The sequence below is a fragment of the Podarcis muralis genome, chromosome 4 (genome assembly GCF_964188315.1).
Source record: "Podarcis muralis chromosome 4, rPodMur119.hap1.1, whole genome shotgun sequence".
In the NCBI taxonomy this organism is placed as follows: Eukaryota; Metazoa; Chordata; class Lepidosauria; order Squamata; family Lacertidae; genus Podarcis; species Podarcis muralis.
The window spans coordinates 41,980,951-42,001,031 of NC_135658.1; the positions used below are offsets into that span (position 1 = coordinate 41,980,951).

General features: G+C 43.0%; 1 protein-coding gene across 1 annotated transcript; it reads left to right on the forward strand.

Annotated features, from left to right (window-relative positions):
* Nucleotides 1-4,219: 4,219 nt before the first annotated feature.
* Nucleotides 4,220-19,579, forward strand: LOC114595956 (uncharacterized). Its single transcript, XM_028726867.2, has 6 exons — nucleotides 4,220-4,341; nucleotides 5,491-5,766; nucleotides 9,856-10,110; nucleotides 12,668-12,805; nucleotides 15,263-15,382; nucleotides 16,140-19,579. The coding sequence occupies exons 1-6, from the start codon at nucleotides 4,281-4,283 to the stop codon at nucleotides 16,322-16,324; spliced, it is 1,035 nt and encodes a 344-aa protein (XP_028582700.2). The 5' UTR covers nucleotides 4,220-4,280; the 3' UTR covers nucleotides 16,325-19,579.
* The last annotated feature ends 502 nt before the right edge of the window (nucleotides 19,580-20,081 follow it).

Genomic DNA, 20,081 nt, shown 5'->3' on the forward strand with positions numbered 1-20,081 from the left:
TAAATCTTATTTGTGTTTAAGTAATGTCTCTCTCTGCCTTGGGTTATTCACTACCTTTTTCATTTTAATCATAACCTTCTTTCAAGAAGGTTAATACAGAGTATGCCTTTCTGATGTACGTGGCAATGCACATTCCCTCTCATCTGAGCCCAGCTTTTCAAATGATGTGCACTCACGTTCAGTCACAAACTAAAAAAAAGTTTCAATGTTTACAACAGCTTATGGGCATGGATCATGTGGATAGAGAGAAACTAACATGAATGAACGAGGACAAACTCCGCACATGCAATTCCCAAAATTAATTAGAAATTTTCCATACAAAATGAGACCATAGAGCAGAGTGTGAGACAGAGTCAGCCCACAATAATGAAATGCAACTGGGGAAATCTTATCATCCGTAGCGTCTCACTTTCAATCTCAAAGAAAGTGATAGCATGGTGGTTTCACTTCCCTTGCTGGAATCCACCCAAAAGCGACTTCTGTTATCTGGCTGGCCAGGTAGACAGACTCATGCAGATTTTCAAGCAAACTGCCAGCCAAACACCCCACCTTTCAGCAGCAGAGTGAGAAACAACACAGGATTCCCAGAAGGAAAGTTAACAAGGAGATGCAAAGCGCAGTTGCTGAGGCCTATTCAGAGTGTTAAACAAAATTGCATCTGGCAGTTCCCACTCCTTTTTATAAAGCGTGTCTCTATGAAAGAGATTCATAAAGTGGAGATTTCTTTTGCAGCAACTGAGTAGTGAGCTCCAACAGTTGTGAGAGGCAGTGTGGTGTAGTGGATAGAGGGTTAGACTAGGCCAGGGGTCTGCAACCTGCGGCTCCGGAGCCGCATGTGGCTCTTTTACACCTTTGCCGCGGCTCCGGGGCGGATACTAGCGAGGGGAGGAGGCACATTGTGTGCCCTGACACTCCCCACTGTGGCGGGCGCTGTACTGGCTGTGACGTCGCATGGAGGCGGTGCGTGCGTTAGTCACACACCGTCCCGACGTCACCTTCCCACCCGCTGTGAGATCGGAGGGCAGCGGCGCGCATGCTTTAAATGTCGCAATGGTTTTGCGACTCCCAGGTGTTTTTTTCTTCGGAAACAGGTCCAAGTGGCTCTTTTTGTCTTAAAGGTTGCAGACCCCTGGACTATGCCCTAGGAGACCAGGGTTCACATCCCCACTGGGCCATGAAGCTCACTGTGTGACCTTGGGAGAGTTGCTGCCTCTCAGTCTAAGCTGCCTCACAGGGTTGTCACAGGGATAAAATGGAGAGGAGAACCATATTCGCCACCTTGAGGCCCTTGGAGAAAAATGTGGGATATAAATGCGATAAGTGAAGGAAAGAACAAACAAGAACTCAAAAAAGTGTGGAGCAGAGAGCTCAAAACTTGACAGATGGATGCATTGTGCTGCCTCAGAAGTATTTTTGGGTTTGGAGGGTGGTGGACCTGGGTTTTACTAAGAGTAAGCCCAGGATAGATATCTTAGGATGGTAGTCAAGCAGGGACTGAGGAAGACTGAGATGAATTGGCCACACACTGCTTCCTTCATGTTTCTCTGCCTCAGTGGTCTCACCTTGACCATTTCATGCAAGGCTGAGGAAGACCAAAGGGAGTGTGTGATAGACTTGGAGGTGGAGGAGGCGATGGACTTGATTGGGTGTTCAAGCTGATGATGGTGAACGTGAGACAGGAGAAAGGTTTTGCACGAGAGGGGGAAGTGAATTGTGTTGCACAACAGCAGCTTGGTGTCCTCCAGCTTGTGGTGGCTGGGACTGGTGGGAATTGTAGTCCAACAATATGTGGAGGACACCAGATTCAGGATAACTAAGGCACTGCAGGCACGGTCAGCGCTGGTCCCTGGACTCCTTGGGCGAGTGTTGGGGGCCCCAACACCATGGCAGGACCCATTGCTGTCACCTGCCCTGGAACCCGCTTAATTTTTCTTCTGGGTCTGGTGCTCCAAGTGTCAGACCTAGTTACAATGACAGTTCTCTGCAAAGCCAGTGTAGCATCATGCTGGCAGCATCGTGGGAAAACGCTACACCACTCTGGGAGCTCCCACCCAGCGCTTTTTGGAGCATTGCTGCTGCCTGTTACCACTGCTACGGAAGCTCACCAGAGGGCAATGGGTATCCCTCAAATCCTGGCTGGAGACTCGGCTTTGCTCCACCCCTCACTCGACATCCCCTTCTCAAGGTTCTTCCCCTGATTCCTCTGCAAAGGGATGCCGGGCAAGAGTCAGGCTGGAAAGAATGCCAGGATGAGACAATCCCAGGAAGGCGGAAATTCATATGTAGACTGATATGTTGGGCCACGGGAGGAAATTAAGGAAGAAGACCAGGCAAGTCTAGAACCAGGACAGAGAAAGTGAAAGTTCAGAGAGAGAAAGTGCCAACTTAGCATCTGACTTGCAACATGAATAAAATGTATATTGAACACATTGAAATGACCAGGAAAAAATAGTAGCCTAAAATTGATGTTTCCCAAATGGTGAGAGCTGGTTTCTTCCTCATCCCTCTGTTGCTTTTCAGAATTATTATTGGATGCAATATAGAGCCTTTCCCCAATCAAGTGCATTCACTTAGGGCAGGATGGTAGGGTCCACATATAGGTTGCAGTCGCACGGTTCTGGTCTAAAAAAATATATATAAAGGGCAAGTGCACCCATGGGTGACTTCTTAATTGCAGATGTCTTTTCTCTCTCTCTCCACTGGCCTGCAGATGTCTGAAGTTTCAGATCACTGCCTTTCTCACAGAAGGCTATTTTTGTCGCATCTTAGATCACAGCGAGGTTCCCCTCCCCCCGTCCCACTGTATGTGCGTGTGGTAGAGACAGAATAGTTATCCTGACCTTCAGCCAACCCTGCAGAGACAGAGTTTGGTAGCTTTTTTGGGGGGTGGGCAGAATTCTCTAGAATGCTGAATGTGAAGCTGGGCCTGGCCATTCTTGTGAGAGTGCACTTTTCTAGTGGGGGATAACACATGCATTGCACACACATATGGGGGGGCCATTACTATGACCCTCTCAACTGAGGCATATGTGAGTATCTGCAAAGTCTTATTAGAGGTATTTGCAACAGGATAATCTTCCACAGCGATATGTATGCTACAACTACAGTGGTACCTTGGGTTACATATGCTTCAGGTTACAGACACTTCAGGTTACAGACTCTGCTAACCCAGAAATAGTACCTTGGGTTAAGAACTTTGCTTCAGGATGAGAACAGAAATTGTGCTCCTGCAGCGCGGCAGTGCAGCGGCAGCTGGAGGCCCTATTATCTAAAGTGGTGCTTCAGGTTAAGAACAGTTTCAGGTTAAGAACGGACCTCTGGAATGAATTAAGTACTTAACCCGAGGTACCACTGCACTATACTGCTGCTGTATCAAATTGAGTTAACATAGAGCGCCATATTTGTATCTTTTCTAAATTGGCCAAAGTTTTGGATTAACTTCATATACAGCACAGTTCATTCATGGTTGAATATTTGTCATCAGAAAGAAGACCTCATGCATTTGGGGCTTGTCCTGCTGGTTCCATCTACAAAGGTACAGAATTCTTTGAGTTATCATTGATGCTCAAAGCATATAGTGTAATCACACACACAAACACTACCGATATGCGCTGCAGCTTTTGGTCTGAATCCACTTCAGTTGGTTGAATCTAGCTTGTTCTGTTGGGCAGGATTCACCTCGCCAGCCCAGAGTGGAGCCATTGAAACGAATGGTCCCAACTTCTTTATGGCCATTCATTTCAATAGGTCTACTCTGGGTAAAAGTTAGTTGATTTCAATGGGCATCCTCTGCGTATGACATACAGTAGTTGAATACAACTCAGTATGATTAAGTTAAGGTTACTGTTAGTGGGATTAGATTGTTTATGTTGCCTTGCATTTTGCACTCTCGTGTTTATATCAGTCAACAAAGGGCTTCAGTGGCACAATATCAGGATTTGCTTGGGATTCTTGCTAGCTCTGTCCTGTTGGCTCTGATGGACTTGCTTAGAGCACTATTTCACCACCCCTTCTGAATCTTATTCTTACACACCCCAGTTCCTGCATACAGGGCCATAGAAATAGATCATCAAGGTGATGTGGCTAAAGCATGAGGTCAGTCAACCAAACACCCTTCTGCTTTGTTTTGACTGTACATTAGTCTTGCATCCCTCCAGTATATGCTCTTCTTCTTTTCTTTTTTTAAATTCCTGCTTCTGACATCATTTCCTGACTAGTGCGTTGGTTTAACAGCAAAGCCAGATCCTCTTCTCAGCACACGATGCAAGAAGGTGCTTAAAATGGATTTCCGCCTTTCTTTTCCCTTGCCATGCGTGCTGGTGATTCTGACCATTTCTGATGGTAAGTGGGAATTTTCTTTTATCAAATTGGCATTGCTTTGCCTAGGTGAGCAGAAATGATCCTCTTCGTTCAGATTTCACCCCCGCCACCCCTCTCCTAGTCGACGGGACTCAGGGAAATACTGGTGTCATAACCGCCAAAGCATGAAAATGGACAGTCACTCCAAAGTAAGACAGATTTTCTCATAAACTAATTGCAACCATGTCGCCTGATGTACTGCATTTGTAAATGCAAGAGAAATAAGAGGTTGCGGGGCTTTTCGCGCGGGGTGGTGGTCAACACAATGATTCCGGGATTCTTTTCTTGTCTCTCGGCATGACCTTGAACAAATAATTTAGAATACTTGATGAAAACATCTCAAAATCAAGTCTGATGTACATAGGTTTCCAGTTTAAAATCCTTTTGAAAACAATACTCCAAGTCCTTTTCAATATCTGTGCTTGATTTTGGAGACAGTGAATTGTAGTGAGGGAAAGTAACTAGCCTGAATTCATCCAGTTTTGCAAACACTGCTTAGATTCTTTTTTTCCTTAAACTACTAAGTAGGTGGTGATTATTTCCATTTCTAAACATTCTATGGTGTAATCAGTATAAATCTGTGGACCATATGAAGTCATTTAACGTTTTTTGAGGCCAATGAGTAATGAATTCAAATACATACACACTATGGGTGACAGTTTAAGCTACATGAAAAACAACACTTATTCAACCGACAAACCACATACTTTCTTGTAAAAATATATTAAATGTTACCTGAATTAAAAGCTACATTTAGGTCATTTATTTACAGCAATGGCTCATCAAGTATCCTTTGAAAGGATCAGCACTCATAAAAAATTATAAACTGCACTATTTCATGAATTAAGGCTTTCAGTCTTAGTAACCAATATTGAGTTGATTCCATCCCACACCCTGACTTTTCACTCAGATAAAATGAAGCTATGAGCTAAAAAGGAGGAAAAACGAAGAATACTGTTCTCATATGTTTTCTTCGACTGAGAGGTTGCTCATCTTTTTCTGTGACCACAGTCTTACCTCTTTGATTAGACTTACTGTGGTTTTTAATATGTATTTATTTATTTAATAGTGTTTATAAACTGCTTTTTTTAAAAAAAAATAATCTACTTCAATCTTTTATTACTGTTGCAGGTGTGACTTGTATGGACCTCAAACAGCTTTTTGGTGACGCTGGTGGCGATGTTTCTTTTCCTTTGGAAATTAAAAATCGAAGTGGCATCCTAGTAATGAAAGAAACGAACTGTTCTAAGCCGGAGAATTTTACGATGGACTGTTGCAATGATTGTGACAAAAGGCTGTGCCTGAGGAACGGGATTGTAGAGATGACGAATTTATCAGAAAACGATGAGGGGAAATATACATTTGCTTTTGGAAATGACAGCGAAGTTTTCTTGCTCAAAGTGTGTGGTAAGTAGGGATGGGGGATAAATTGGAATCAGTTTTCATGGGAACTGATTTCATTTGCATCTAATACCTGTTTGCGTTTTATACCGAATCCGCACTTTCTGAAACAATGCATGAATCAAAACACAGACATCCTTCAAAATCTGCACTTCTTTTCATTTGCAGCTTAGCAGTTCTCCAGCCAGGCAGTATATGCACAAAAGTGCATATACTAGAATATATTCATATCTTAGTGAAATCAATATACAAAACTACTTTGTGTTCAGGGGAAATTGCTTGCAGAAATTCCTTACCCAAAAGAGAAATTTGTATCAACAAGCCAATAGATTTTCATGAGGACTTTTTGAAAAGCGTTGGCAAACTGATGTGGAAATATAGAGAACTAAATTTATGATGGGAAAAACGAGTAGCTGAGAGAAACTGAAATTGACATAAATCTATCCATTCCTTGTTGTCAGCATCCTCATTTTGGAATTGACAATGGCAAAATCAAAGAGGTTGATTAATTGCTGGTTCTGCTTCAAACGCACTGCGTGATCCTAAGCATACTCACTCAGAAAATAGGTGTTCAATGGGAATTATTTCCAAGGAAGCATGCAGCCTTAATTTGTGATCCACAAATAAGTGCACTTTAATTTAAGCTTAAACTCAGTGATATTTAGCCTAAAACACAGATGGGGAACCTGTGGACCTCCAGCTTATGTTGGAGGGCCAAAAACATGTATGATGGCAGCTGTCGTCCAGCAGTACTTGGAGAGTCACAGCCTAATGACTAAAAGCGTACCCTCCAACAAGCCTCAGATAAAATGAGGCATTCTATTATACAGTTGTACCTCGGGTTAAATACTTAATTTGTTCTGGAGGTCTGTTCTTAACCTGAAACTGTTCTTAACCTGAAGCACCACTTTAGCTAATGGGGCCTCCCGCTGCTGACACGCTGCCAGAGCAGGATTTCTGTTCTCATCCTGAAGCAAAGTTCTTAACCTGAGGTTATATTTCTGGGTTAGCGGAGTCTGTAACATGAAGTGTATGCAACCTGAAGTGTATGTAACCTGAGGTACCACTGTACTTCAATATCACTGCTGGCGAGGGAGAGGACTTTTTTGTTTTGTGCAGGTTAAGATTTCTTAATAAAGTTTTCCATGAGGCAGACAACCTCACTTGAAACCCACCTAGCTCCAGGACCCACCTCACCCCAATAATCTCCTTGTCCCCTCCCTTAAGCTCCAGCCTTGCACAGGGCTGCCTGTACACCGCCAACTGCACACCCGCCCCCCAGGGCCTGCTCCTGCCCAGGGTCTCCTTCAGCCTCCACCTTCTCTTCAGGCTTGACACTTTCTCCTTGTTTTTATTCTGGCTGGCTGGGTGACTGGGGGCCTGCCAGGCTGAGAGTCACAACCTCCTAGGGCAGGGATGGCAGTGACATTGCTGTTGTCGTCTCCATTGCCTCTCTCCTTCCTCTTCCTGCTACTGCTCCTCCACCAGCTAGCTAGCCAGCTGACCTACCTGGCTCCCTCCCCTGGACCTGGCACAACGCTCTTCCCTCTTACTCCACCCCATTTTCTCCGACTCCCAGAGGCAAAGGACATGGCAGCAGAGGAGGAGGAGGAGAAAGTGACTCAGTTGGCAACTCTCTCTTCCTCTTGCTTCCGCCAACGTGAAGCCATTTCCAGTTAGTGTAGCTCAATAAAGAGGGGAATTCGGGACTCGACATGAAAAAGTGAGAAGCTGTGATGGCTTAAGGGCTTTCGTGACAGTCGTGGCATTTTCGGGGCAGTTGGAGACTATTCTAGAGGCCAGTGGACATCACCTCTCACACTCAGCTGTCATTCATAACTACCACCACCTGACAGACGCTGCATGTAGCAAGCAGGCCTGCTGATTTGACACAGCATTGCAAATCTCCCTTAAGTGAACTGCTTTGTGGTATGCCAATTTTTAATTTGTGCTTGTCGCAAGTGTTTCAGATAATTCATTCCACTATGTGAATATAATAATAATAATAAGAAGAAGAAGAAGAAGAAGAAGAAGCAGGCCACACATACAGGCTATGTGCTTTGCCCTCAGTCTGTCTCAGAGTACCCAAGTACAGTGGTACCTCGAGTTACAAACGCCTCAGGTTACAAACGCTTCAGGTTACAAACTCCACTTATCTGGAAGAGTTACCTTGAGTTGAGAACTTTGCCCCAGGTTGAGAAAGGAAATCGTGTGCTGGCAGCACAGCAGCAGCAAGAGGCCCCATTAGCAAAAGCCCGCCTCTAGTTAAGAACAGTTTCAGGTTAAGAATGGACCTTCGGAACGAATTAAGTTCATAACTAGAGGTACCACTGTACTTTGAGGTTTTCACATACCCTCCAAGTGTCCAGGGATAGTCCTGGAGTTCAGAAAGCCATCCCGACTTCTGATTTGATCCCAGAATGTCCATATTTCCCCTGTCAGTGCTGCTGCCAACAAGCTTGAGGAAGAGGAAATGGTGCTTGTCCCAACACCAGTGAGGGAGCATCCCATTGCCCCTCCATGGGCTCCCTTTTGCCCTTCTTCTGATAGGAAATCTCTGCCAGGGGGTCCAAAAATGGGAGGTCGAGGAGGGCAAATGAGAAATGTCCCTATTTTCATCTGAGGAATGTTGGAGGGTATGTTCTCCATATTGTATGGACAGAGGATCCTTGGCTTTTAACAGCTGCACAACGAGCAGAAAACAAGTAAACCCTTTATGGACAAGGAGATACAGTGATGCAAAGGCTCTTTCCAACATTCATGCTGCAATCTTAGACATCCTTACCTGGGACTAAGACCACCCCCTTCCCTGAACTCAGTAGGGCTGGGCTGTCGGGCAATTGATTTGTCAGTTGGGATACCTAAAATGATCTGTGAAAATGTTTCCACCCGTAATTTAAATTTGAGGCTATAGGCAACGTAGTATATTTCAAGAATAAAAATATTAAAGCTGTCGGATGCCTTCTAATTTCGTAACCTTAAAGCACTGCATAGGGAAAATATCACAATTACCACATCCCTTTTAAACAGGGTTTGATCAATGGGAGTGTAGGTTTCGTTCAAAGATGTGGGTTGGTATACAACAGGTTAAAGGAGGGAGCTAATTTATTCTGGTTAGTGTAATAAAAGCACACAACTGCTCTGCACGCGCTCGGATCAGTTTGTTAAAACAGAAGAAAGTGCCATAAGAAAGGTATGCATTTATGATTCAAGTGTTTAAGTGCATTACTCTTAAGTGCCACCCAAAGGCAAACAGGCAGAACTGCAACTGCTGTAGCAAAGGCAATGGTACACACATAAGTGGGATTTAAGTAGCAAAGATACAACTTGCCAAAGAGGGAGAAGGAAACACCAATTCCTTCATTACTTCAAATGCATACTTGAACTGCGAGAATCACATTTTGTATGGGAATGTTTTCCCCAGAAATATTCCTTTGCCAAGCTTCTATATTGTGACCCAGATTTTCCATATATTTGTTCTGACCTGGAAAACAACAACAAAAAAACCCACCCCATCTTTTTCCAGTATGCTTGACTTCAACAAGTCACAAGAGGACTCACGTTCTTTGGACTGGAGCTAACATGAACCAACTTCACACAACCATTAGTGGCTCCTGACATGATGAAGTTGATGGTGAACACATAATGAAGTTGATGGTTTGGCAAGGCAGTTTGATTGACATGGGCATGGCAACGGATTGAAGTAACATAAGTGTGCTCGTCCCCTGTGCTGTATTTTCAATACAGAATTGCACCTTAATTACATGCCCTTGGGCTGGTACCCCTAAAAACAAAGTGAATAGGAACCTGCAATCCATGTGATTTGCTTTCGAAGATTCCTGGAATCCCAATTTAGAAGATGGTAAATTTTAGTAGAGGAGCAGGTCTGTTTACAAGGACCATGAGGAGCTTTCAATTTCTCCGGAAGCAAACAGCAGGAAAAATCCATTAGGATCCATTGAATGTTATATATAGTTGAAGGAGGTAATAGGGGATTAAATGAAAAAAAAGAGGAAAGGTTCAGATGATGGTTCCCACTGTCCTGTCTTGGTAACATTTTTCTCTCTGTTTTGTTGTTCTCTTTCCACTGCCTAGAGAAGCCTCCAGCTGTTTATATCAATTGTCTACCTGATGGAAGAGCAAATTTGTCCTGTGAAGCAGATGGTCAATTCAATGATGGAGTTTACTGGACTCGGAATGGGAGAATAATACATGATGTTGATGCTTGTGTGAAAGATGGTGGCAAGAGCATTATTTTGGGGAAAGGGGTACAGGGAAAGCTCGCTTGCCATAGAAGAAACGCTTGCAGCAGCTCCTCCATTGAGCTGTCATGTAATGGTGGTAACGATCGTAAGTTATATTTTACCTTCTTCTTATGGGTGTTCAACGTGTTATTTGAATTTATATATCAGCAGATCTGTCTCTCTGACTCACCAACACAAAATCATTTTCCTTCATTCATGAAGCAGCCCCCTGCCTACTTACTGGGTGCTCTCCAGACATTGTTGGACAGCTCCTTCCATCATCCCTGACCTTTGGCCATGTTGACAGGGGCTAATGGGAGGCCAAATCACTAGTGACCATTACTTTGCCATGTGGAATGACTTTATATTTTACACGAATCTGAAAGAACATGGACATTTGGTCCCACCCGCATATGCAGATATTGGGATTTTGTAAAGCTTTTAGATATTAAATTTAATTTCTGGACCTTAATAGAAAATTAACAGACACACGAGGGATGGTATTTCTTTCCTTTTTCATGCTTATTTTAAAGACTTTTGGTGAAAGGCCCTCTGAAAAATGATGGTTTGTTATTTACTTTGTTCCATACAGCATTCTCATTTTTTTCTTCCAGGCTGTGATGATTTTTTTTTTGGGGAGGGGGGCAACTTTTTTTATTTATTTCTTGTTCCTCTGTATATTGGAGAACTTAATAATAATGTTAAAGTGGGAAAAACATGTCTGAATACATCTTACAACATATTTTAACATGTTTCCCAGAAACACACACACACACACACACACACACACACACACACACACACATTTCCATCTCACAAACATCAGAGCAGTGTATGACAAAATAAAAGTAAAATAAAAATAAAAGCAAAGCAAAGCAATCATTAAAACGACTGGCTGCTGAAGGAACATTTTAGACAGCATAGGTCTGTCAGCATTAAAAAGTCACTGAGAGACATCTGAAACTGATGTAATAATCTTTCTCTTACCAGCACCACAACTGACACAGCAGTCCTCAGCATAATTAGCTGAATGCTCCAAGGCTCAGCTTCCGTTTTGGCCCCATCTTGTGATTCTTGCCTAGATATTCATTGCAAAATAACCAGAAATATTAGTAGCTCACAATAAAATCTCCTTTACCTGACATTCATGGTTAGGGTAAATCATTCATCATTTTGGCAATGTATTTTGCTTTTTAATGTCTATGTCCTGGACCAGGCAGTTGAAATAAAAACAAGCAAACAGAGAATGCAATTTATTGGATACCTATTGCCCCCTGAATGTTTTGAATGGATTGCAGTCAATGGGTTGCTCACAGACTGCTAACTGCAAGCAGTCGTGCGTGGCTTTGATATTTATGGTGCAGTAACTGTGCAGTTCAATCCCCTCAGTCACAGGGAACTATTTCTGCACTCTCCAACCTTTACAGACCTAGAGAGATGTAGCAGCAGCCGCAAGAATCAGCAAACAGGGGCCTCCGCATGTGATGAAGGTTTAAAATGGGCACTGCATGTCTGTCTGAATAAGTTTCTATACATCTGATGGTGATATCCCCTATGCTCCATGGGTGAGGGGGGTTGAGTGCTGGGTCTTTTGTTCTGGACCCTCCTTTTTCTTGAATTTATGGGTATGTTTTTTACATAACAAAGGAGGACAATTCCTACCTATTTGGGTCAGCACAACACATTTTGCTGTCTGCAGCTGACCAGGAAATGGTGCCATGAATTCCTACCAAGTCAAGGTACATAATCCCTAAGGCCATCCAACTTATCCTGTTACCTGAGACAGAAAACCTCTCCTTTGTAAAAATACAATGACAACAAATTAAATAACTAATAAGTTGTTGCCCTTTTTTGATACTCAAATTGTGTTGCCTAATGGAAGGGCTGGCCTTGTTGCAACTAGATAGGTGGGGTACAGCAGGCAACCCACACTGAGTGGACCAGGTCTGGAAAATCCTGTTGGCACTCCATAATTCAGAATGAACCCAGGAACCTCTTGGCTTCCAAAAGCAGTGGTGGTGGGGATAACAATATTTTTTAATAATAATAAATGTAAATATTAGTGACTGAAAGCCACTTCAATTCCTAGGAACTAAAATATAAAATGGAAGCAAAGCATACTAGGCTATAAAGTGGATTACTGTATTATGTTTCAATGGAATGTTTCCAGCCTTAAGTGGGGTTTTTTAAGTTTGATCTAAGTGAAGTGGGAGGCAGAGTGAACCATGTTCTTTTGTAAGTAAATTTTATTTCAAGTAAAATGAGATGTGAAGGATCAAAGGGTAGCTTATTACCTAGTGGGTCCCAACCCATCAGCCGAAGACCAGTGATTTAAAGCACCCTTAACAAACTACTATTCACAGGCTTCTTTGTGGGGAAGTCAGATGCTTTAGATGTGCTTTAAAAGTATGATATGGGTGTGACTGCAACCTGAATTTGCCACCCCCAAATAGTAGCAGTCTAGAAGCATCCTTACATGCCTGGTAGGATTCTGATAACTAACAGTCGTCTTCTCCCCACGAACATTATTTGCATTAAAAAAACCCACACACCTTGCATATTATAGGCAAAGACACCTTTGACATTGTGGTGACCCTGAGTCCTGTCTTTAGGTTGCTCCTGTTTCTTTACTGCTTAAGAACAATGTTGTTTCTTTCAATCAGGAGATCTGTTGCAGCACCCGCACTTCCTGTATATTATGGTGGCGTGTGGAGGGGGTGCTCTCCTTCTGGCCATTATTGCCTCACTGATCACATGCTGCTGCATGAAGAGCAAGCATCATTTCACTCCAGTGCCTGCGGGTGAGTAACAGTTTCCCCTCTTCTTTTTTGCATTGTATTTTGCAGCACAATCCTATTGCATGTTTACGTAGAAGTCCAGTGGCATTTATTCCCCATGTAAGCAATGCATGGGCCTGTAACCACAGTTACATTCTTTAAAAAAATAGGTTATTGTAGATTTAAAAAAAAGGTAAAGGGACCCCCTGACCATTAGGTCCAGTCGTGGCCGACTCTAGGATTGCGGCGCTCATCTCGCTTTACTGGCCGAGGGAGCCGGTGTACAGCTTCCGGGTCATGTGGCTAGCATGTCTAAGTTTTGGGACTACAACTCCCATCATCCCTAGCTAACAGGACCAGTGGTCAGGGATGATGGGAATTGTAGTCCCAAAACAGCTGGAGAGCTGAGTTTGGGGATGCCTGTTGTTGATGAATCTAAGCTCCTCCTATAACTGCAGTTGTTTACACTCTGTGACAAAAGTGACAATTCTGAAGTTAGGCAGATTTTGCAACCAGCCAGAATAAAGCTCATATTTACTTTCCATGTTTCCTTTGCCCATATCCCAGCCTGCCTCTCAGGTTATACACTTGACTGCATTTCTGCAAAGGTATATTTCTCATAAGGTTACATCATTCTTGTTTTAGGGACCAAGGATCATTTAGCTGATTTTATTCATATTGCACCTGAAGGACCAGGTGCGCAGCCTGGGAGTCATTTTGGACTCACAGCTGTCCATGGAGGCGCAGGTCAATTCTGTATCCAGGGCAGCTGTCTACCAACTCCACCTGGTACGCAGGCTGAGACCCTACCTGCCTGCGGACTGTCTCGCCAGAGTGGTGCATGCTCTGGTTATCTCCCGCTTGGACTACTGCAATGCGCTCTACATGAGGCTACCTTTGAAGGTGACTCGGAAACTACAACTAATCCAGAATGCGGCAGCTAGACTGGTGACTGGGGGCGGCCGCCGAGATCACATAACACCGGTCTTGAAAGACCTACATTGGCTCCCAGTACGTTTCCGAGCACAATTCAAAGTGCTGGTGTTGACCTTTAAAGCCCTAAACGGCCTCGGCCCAGTATACCTGAAGGAGCGTCTCCACCCCCATCGTTCTGCCCGGACGCCGAGGTCCAGCACCGAGGGCCTTCTGGCGGTTCCCTCATTGCAAGAAGCAAAGCTACAGGGAACCAGGCAGAGGGCCTTCTCGGTAGTGGTGCCCGCCCTGTGGAACGCCCTCCCATCAGATGTCAAAGCGATAAATAACTACCTGACATTCAGAAGACATCTTAAGGCACCCCTGTTCAGGGAAGTTTTTAATCTGTGATATTTTACTGTATCTTTGGTTTCTATGGAAGCCGCCCAGAGTGGCTGGGGAAACCCAGCCAGATGGGCGGGGTACAAATAATAAATTATTATTATTATTATTATTATTATTATTATTATTATTATTATTATTATTATTATTATTATTATTATATATGATCCTAACCTATCTTGTAGGTATGCAGCTCCTTCGGCACATAACATCATAGAACTGTTAGAAGGGACCCTGCACCATGGGATCTATCTTCCAAATTTCTTATCATGCCTACCTGATATTTCTTCAAAATCCTTCACCCTAACTCCTTACACTCCTCTTAACGTAGGTTGTTGCAACTAGAAATGGTCTCCTAATATGCCATGGGAACAGAAGGGATACAGAGGCTTCACCATGATAAGTTTTGCCTATAGGCACCAAAAATCCTGATGCTGGTGATGTTGACATCAAGGTGTCACATTTTGTAGGTATCCTTGCATGATTAGGCCTCTGGCAAGAACTCAGTTCTGGCATCACCAGAACAAGAGGCACCAGTTCCACAATTTGTTCTTGAAGTTTAGGAGAATCCACATGGGAAAAAATCCAGGCACCAGGAGACCATCTGGAGACCTTGCCCTTCTTTACCTAGAGTACATACAAGTTGGAATTAAACTGCTTATACCCACTATTCACTGTATGCATTTTTGTAGTTCTCTTCTCCTCTTTGCCTATAATTCTTATTCTCTTAGTGCCCTTTACTGGCCCATCCTCATAAAAATAATCAACAGTTTAGTTACATGTGAACAATTCCTCAATCCTAAATAAATGCACAGGTGAAAGTGAGGATCCTGTGACCCTCCAGATGTTGCTGAACTTCAGCTCCCCAAAGCCTCAGTCTACCTGGCCAATGTTCTCTTGGATGAGATGTCATCCAGTAGAGGGCCACAGGTTAGCCACTTCTGATGTAAAATAGGGCACCTGCTATTTTGCTCTGTGAAGCATGGCAATTGTACAGGGAATTTTTTTTGGGGTGCTTTGGGTTTTTTATGGAGAGGCCGGGTGCAGTTTAGTAGACAGCAATTAGCATTGGTGAAGGAATACCCACAAAGCCAAAACTCCACCTCACCCATATTAATTGATTAATTGATTTGCCCCCTTTCAGTCTCTCATTATGCTTTCCAACAGAAGATGAAAAGGATGAGGGGATAACCCTGTCTGCCATTTCCAGTGAAGAACCAAAGAGTCCTCCTAATGGAGACCCCTGTGAAACCACAGATGCCCTTGTTGCCAGCACCCCCAATCCTAGTAGGTACAGTTATGTCGTTGTTGTTGTTGTTGTTGTTAAAGAGCAAAGCTGTATGGGACTAAATGTATTTGCGTAGTTCAGGGATGCAGAAACGGTGACCCTCTAAAAGCCACATGCAACAATTTTTGTGTGGTGGCCATTCCACAAAACAGTAGAGTAACATGTAGAGCAGCCCCCACATGGCCAAATGGAATCATACAGAGTTCCTCCACAATAATCGCTTGTACACTGGGGCTCTTCCATAATGATTTCAATTGGACGAAGTTTTGTGAGATGTTTTATTGTGATTGTGTTGTAGTTATAAGGTTTTACTGGGACTGATGGCTGTTTCAATATATTTGTCAACCATTCACTTGGTTGTATTGCTTTAGTGTTATTGTTTACGTTTTAAATGATGTGGGACAAGTACTTTTGTGCTTGGGTCTTGCTTGTAGGTTTTCCTCAGGAATCTGGTTGGCCACTGTGAGAACAGGATGCTAGACAAGATGGGCCTTTGGTCTGATCCAGCGAACTCTTCTTACATTCTTATTTGATGATGATGATGATGTTGATTTAGTTGATACACGTCATGTACTGCCTTGTGAGGAGGTTTCTGTTTAAATGATGGGATATAAATCTATAAATCAAAAATTAAAAAAGAAAACGGCAAAAGGAAAGCTGAGATGAAGACTTTCTTGAAGATTATAGTAAAGATTGAGATCTGAGACTATGTTAATTCATTTTTATAGCAAATGCTAACTTGTGCTTCCTTTAAAGGTCCTGAGACCTGTGAGAGTTTTAAACCAGAGCACAAGACAGACCCAGATCCTACAGTTCAACCTAAGCTGGCACTGGAGACTAAAACAGAGGAAGATGTTGAAACAGCATTTCGAGAAGTCATGGTTGACACTGAAGCCCTGGAAACGGTGGATGATTGCTTCCCTGATCCTATTGATGCTTGATCAGATGCGTTCCCTTTAACCCTTCCTACAGTCTTGGGAATTGGTGTTTCTTCATTCCATGATGTTATCTCCATAATAATAGTGTCCTTTAAAAAACACACCTGCCTACAGTTAGCCAAATCTACAAACCCACCTAAAAATAGTCCTTATGGGCAAGTATGGTATCCTCGCTCCATGTAGCAATTAGATTTCAAATTAAATATGACAGATCTATGTGCAAGACCTTTAACCTTCAAACAATCTGATTAATTTTTCCTGTTTCTATGACAATTTTCAGGCTTCTCAAAACACCAATATTTTTGGTTCTGTCAAGGCACAGACACACAACAGGCAAAATATCATACAGGAGTCTAAAAGTACATATTTTATACTGGAATGAGGACCAGAAATGCTCTAAAAATTCCAGAAAAAGTGTTGAGTTCTGTACTGGGATGTTTGGAATCATATCACAGTAGCTTTCACAGATTCTTGTGGTCAAAAACAGTCCTATTCATTACGCTGGGTGTTTATATGAACTGATGTCGGCTCATAGATTTCAGGGACCCTCAAGGAGGGTATCTACAGAATTCCTTTACCTGGAAGAGATGAGGCACAAAAACAATGTGGAAAGTGAGATCAGTGGCACTGTTTGGACAGTGGACCCTTTGTCAATTTACAGGCCCAAAGAGATGCCCAACCTCATCCCCTTCTGGAGCAAGTTCTGACACAAACCGAGCTTCCATATCTAAACTGTTTTTGTTCCATCCAGCTACCTTTTAGCAGAAAGTAGGGATCCCCGTGCCCACTGCTGGGTGCCCCTTTGAAAGGAATGATGCAAAAATGCTTCCCAGCACATGTTCCAGCTCCAACCTTGGATATCCAGATGTTGTGGGACTACAGCTTCCATAACCCCCAGCCACCTTAGTCAATGGTCCTGAATGGTAGGAGCTGCAGTCTCAACAACACCTAGGAGCACAAGGTTGAAGAAGCTGCTCCAGTGCACAGTTTGTGACTAATAGGAAGCACAGAAACAGCATTTTGTTTTTATATTTGTGATGGAGTTTTCAACATAAATTGACTACTGGCCTAAGCAATTTGATAATTCTCTGAATACGCGTTGCGCTTTCTTGAGTGTTCCAAGCAGTTCACATGTATCTTCTTTGTAATTTGCAGCAGGTGTTCCATTTCTTTCCTTGCCTGCATCTTGCCTTTGTGTGGATGTGCTTGCATCTTATTTCAGATGAAAGGCTGGAGAATTTGAGGGATTCTCCAGGTGCTCTTTTCTTGTGGTGTAGCTATTTTGGGCCCTTAGTTTGATAGAAAGGCTTTGCTGCCGCTGCCTGAAACACTGCAAGCCACTCTGCTGTCTTTAATTGGGCATATACTCTGCAGATAGGCTTTAGGATTAAGTTCTAGAAACTTCTAAAGGGGACATTATTTGCTCCCTATATGAACATACACTGAGGTAGCAGCACTCCTTGAAGTAAATGGCATTGGGGACTTACTTCTGAGTAGACATGTATAGGATGGCCCTGAGAATGTTCTTTTTTCAGAGATTGGTGGAGGCTAAAGAAAATGGCACTACAGTTCCATTCATGTGTACTCAGAAGCAAGGTTTATGACTAGGTAAGTTTGTATAATATTGCAGCCTGTGTGTGTCAGTAGTACTGGCTTTGGGTGACATTCCATTGCCTTTGAAAAGAAGTCAGTCCTTGTCTAAACAAGCCAGTCTCTGCTTCTAAGCATCACTAGCTATTATTAGATCGTGAACTCCTGGCTGGGACTTGTTATGCATTTGTTTTGACGTACAGCTCTTTGTTCAGTGTGGACCCTTTTATAAATATTAAATGCTGATGACTAAACCCCACTCTATGGCTACAGAACTGAGTTGCGTTAGAATTAATTTCAGAGTCATGTCTCATTTACTGGAAAAACCCCTCTTACCAATACTGCCAATGCCAGGAGCCATGAACATCCAGTTACTGCTATCTGATGAGACCATTTTTACACAAATGTTTTGAATTATTCTATTTTAGAACTCAGATCTAACACATGATTTCAAGGCTTCTTATCCTATCTTTGTGGCTTATATAGGCCTTGTAAATTAGATGTGCAGCGCGTGTGCCAGGTATGTTTACTAAGCAATAAGTCACATTGTTTTAGACTGCTATCAAAGTTGAAACTTCGCTTGTGTTCCAGCCTCTCCTGCCATTTATAGCTATGTTTGATAATGCAGAAAAGATGCACATATGACACAAATAGGCATCATAGACTTTACATTCACAAGCCTGACTGATGCATGCCCTGCTTTAAGCCTTATGCATAAAAAGTCTTTAGAATTTGCAGTTGGATTCTGGGGACAACGCTTTCCTTAAAATAAAATTAAAAAGCTTTTAAAAAACACACCATGGTGTCTGAATGTCATATGAGCATGGATGTCATTGGTATGACGTTTGGCCTTGTGACTTGAAAGTCCTGATTGCTAGGAGAAAGGAGTCTGGGTTTTCCTCCTGCAGAGCATGCTAGGGTACAGAGTTCAACAGTATCTAGAATAAAGTGAAATTGCTTTACGTTAACTATTGGGCTTCAAAAAAAAACCCAACCCACTAGTGAAGGCGATGTCATTCACAGCCCTGATATTGCATCAGAGGCCAAGGTTAGAAGAAAGATGCTCCGGGAGATTCTAAGACTTAAAGTAAAAGGCTGGGACTAGGCTAGTATTTCTCGTGTGCCAGCCAAATGGTTTGCTGTGTCTTTACCATTGATTCCCAAGCCAGGGGCCCAGATGTACAGGCCCCCTCCTCTACCCCTTCTGAGAAGATTGCTCGGTGGCAGCACATCAGAGTAGCCCCCTTATCTGCTGATGTTTTGTACCACTTGCACCCTGCTTGTCCATCGCCCTAATGTCTTTATCTGCCATCCATGATGTGACTGTGGTGGTGACTGTCCTATGACTAGGCGCACGTTACTTGACAGGCCTCTTGAGCTTTGTACTAGTCTAACGTACAGGATCTTCTAGAATCCCACTTTGCTTCATGTGTCGGAAGCTGCATGTTTACAGCACTAGAGAAGACGTGTAGACAGCCATAAAATAGCTTCAGAAATTCAGCTGACAGCTACAGCTCGCCATTTTGCTTTATTCTTTCTCTCTCTATTACAGCAATATAAGGCTGGGAGATTCATTCTTCTGTAATGTTTTGATCTGCATTCATGCTATGGTGTTTTTTAAAATAATGCTGTACCCTAACTAATAAAAATATTGTTTTATAAACATAATGTGGAAAAGTAAAGTTATTTGTACCATTGTTTTCTTCCTTACCATAGCAAAACTACCATCTGGAAAGCTTAACCGTGTAGATGTGGCACCAACCATGCCAAGTCATTCCCATCTCACTTTCCTCAGCTCTACTTACCCAAAGCTCCTGTTTCTTATTATATGGTTATTAAATAAATTTATTCAAAGGAGCTCAATACAATGTAGAAGGTTCTTGGTCCTCCATTTTATCCTTGTGGCAACTCTCCACTGGTGGTGAAGCTATGAGATGTGGCTGGCCTAAGTGTACCCTGTGAGTGTGAATTCTTAGTCCACCACTCTAAGCATTACACCAAACCAGCACCTCCCATCTTCCTGTTCTGTTTTGCTGGCTGGGCCCAGGAAATTGGATTTCCAGCTTGCCACGAAGCCCTGCTCACTCCTTAAGGATAAAAGAAAAGGCTTGGGGGCAAACAACAACTGTTACTGATGGACAGGCTGTCAGAAGTTCTAAGGACTGTATTA

Bases quoted from the DNA above. Each gene is read 5' to 3' on its own strand.
- LOC114595956 (XM_028726867.2), top strand. From the start codon at position 4,281: ATGGATTTCCGCCTTTCTTTTCCCTTGCCATGCGTGCTGGTGATTCTG. The intron at 10,111-12,667 runs GTAAGTTATATT...TCTTTCAATCAG, and splicing joins ATGTAATGGTGGTAACGATC to GAGATCTGTTGCAGCACCCG. The intron at 15,383-16,139 runs GTAGGTACAGTT...CTTCCTTTAAAG, and splicing joins TGCCAGCACCCCCAATCCTA to GTCCTGAGACCTGTGAGAGT.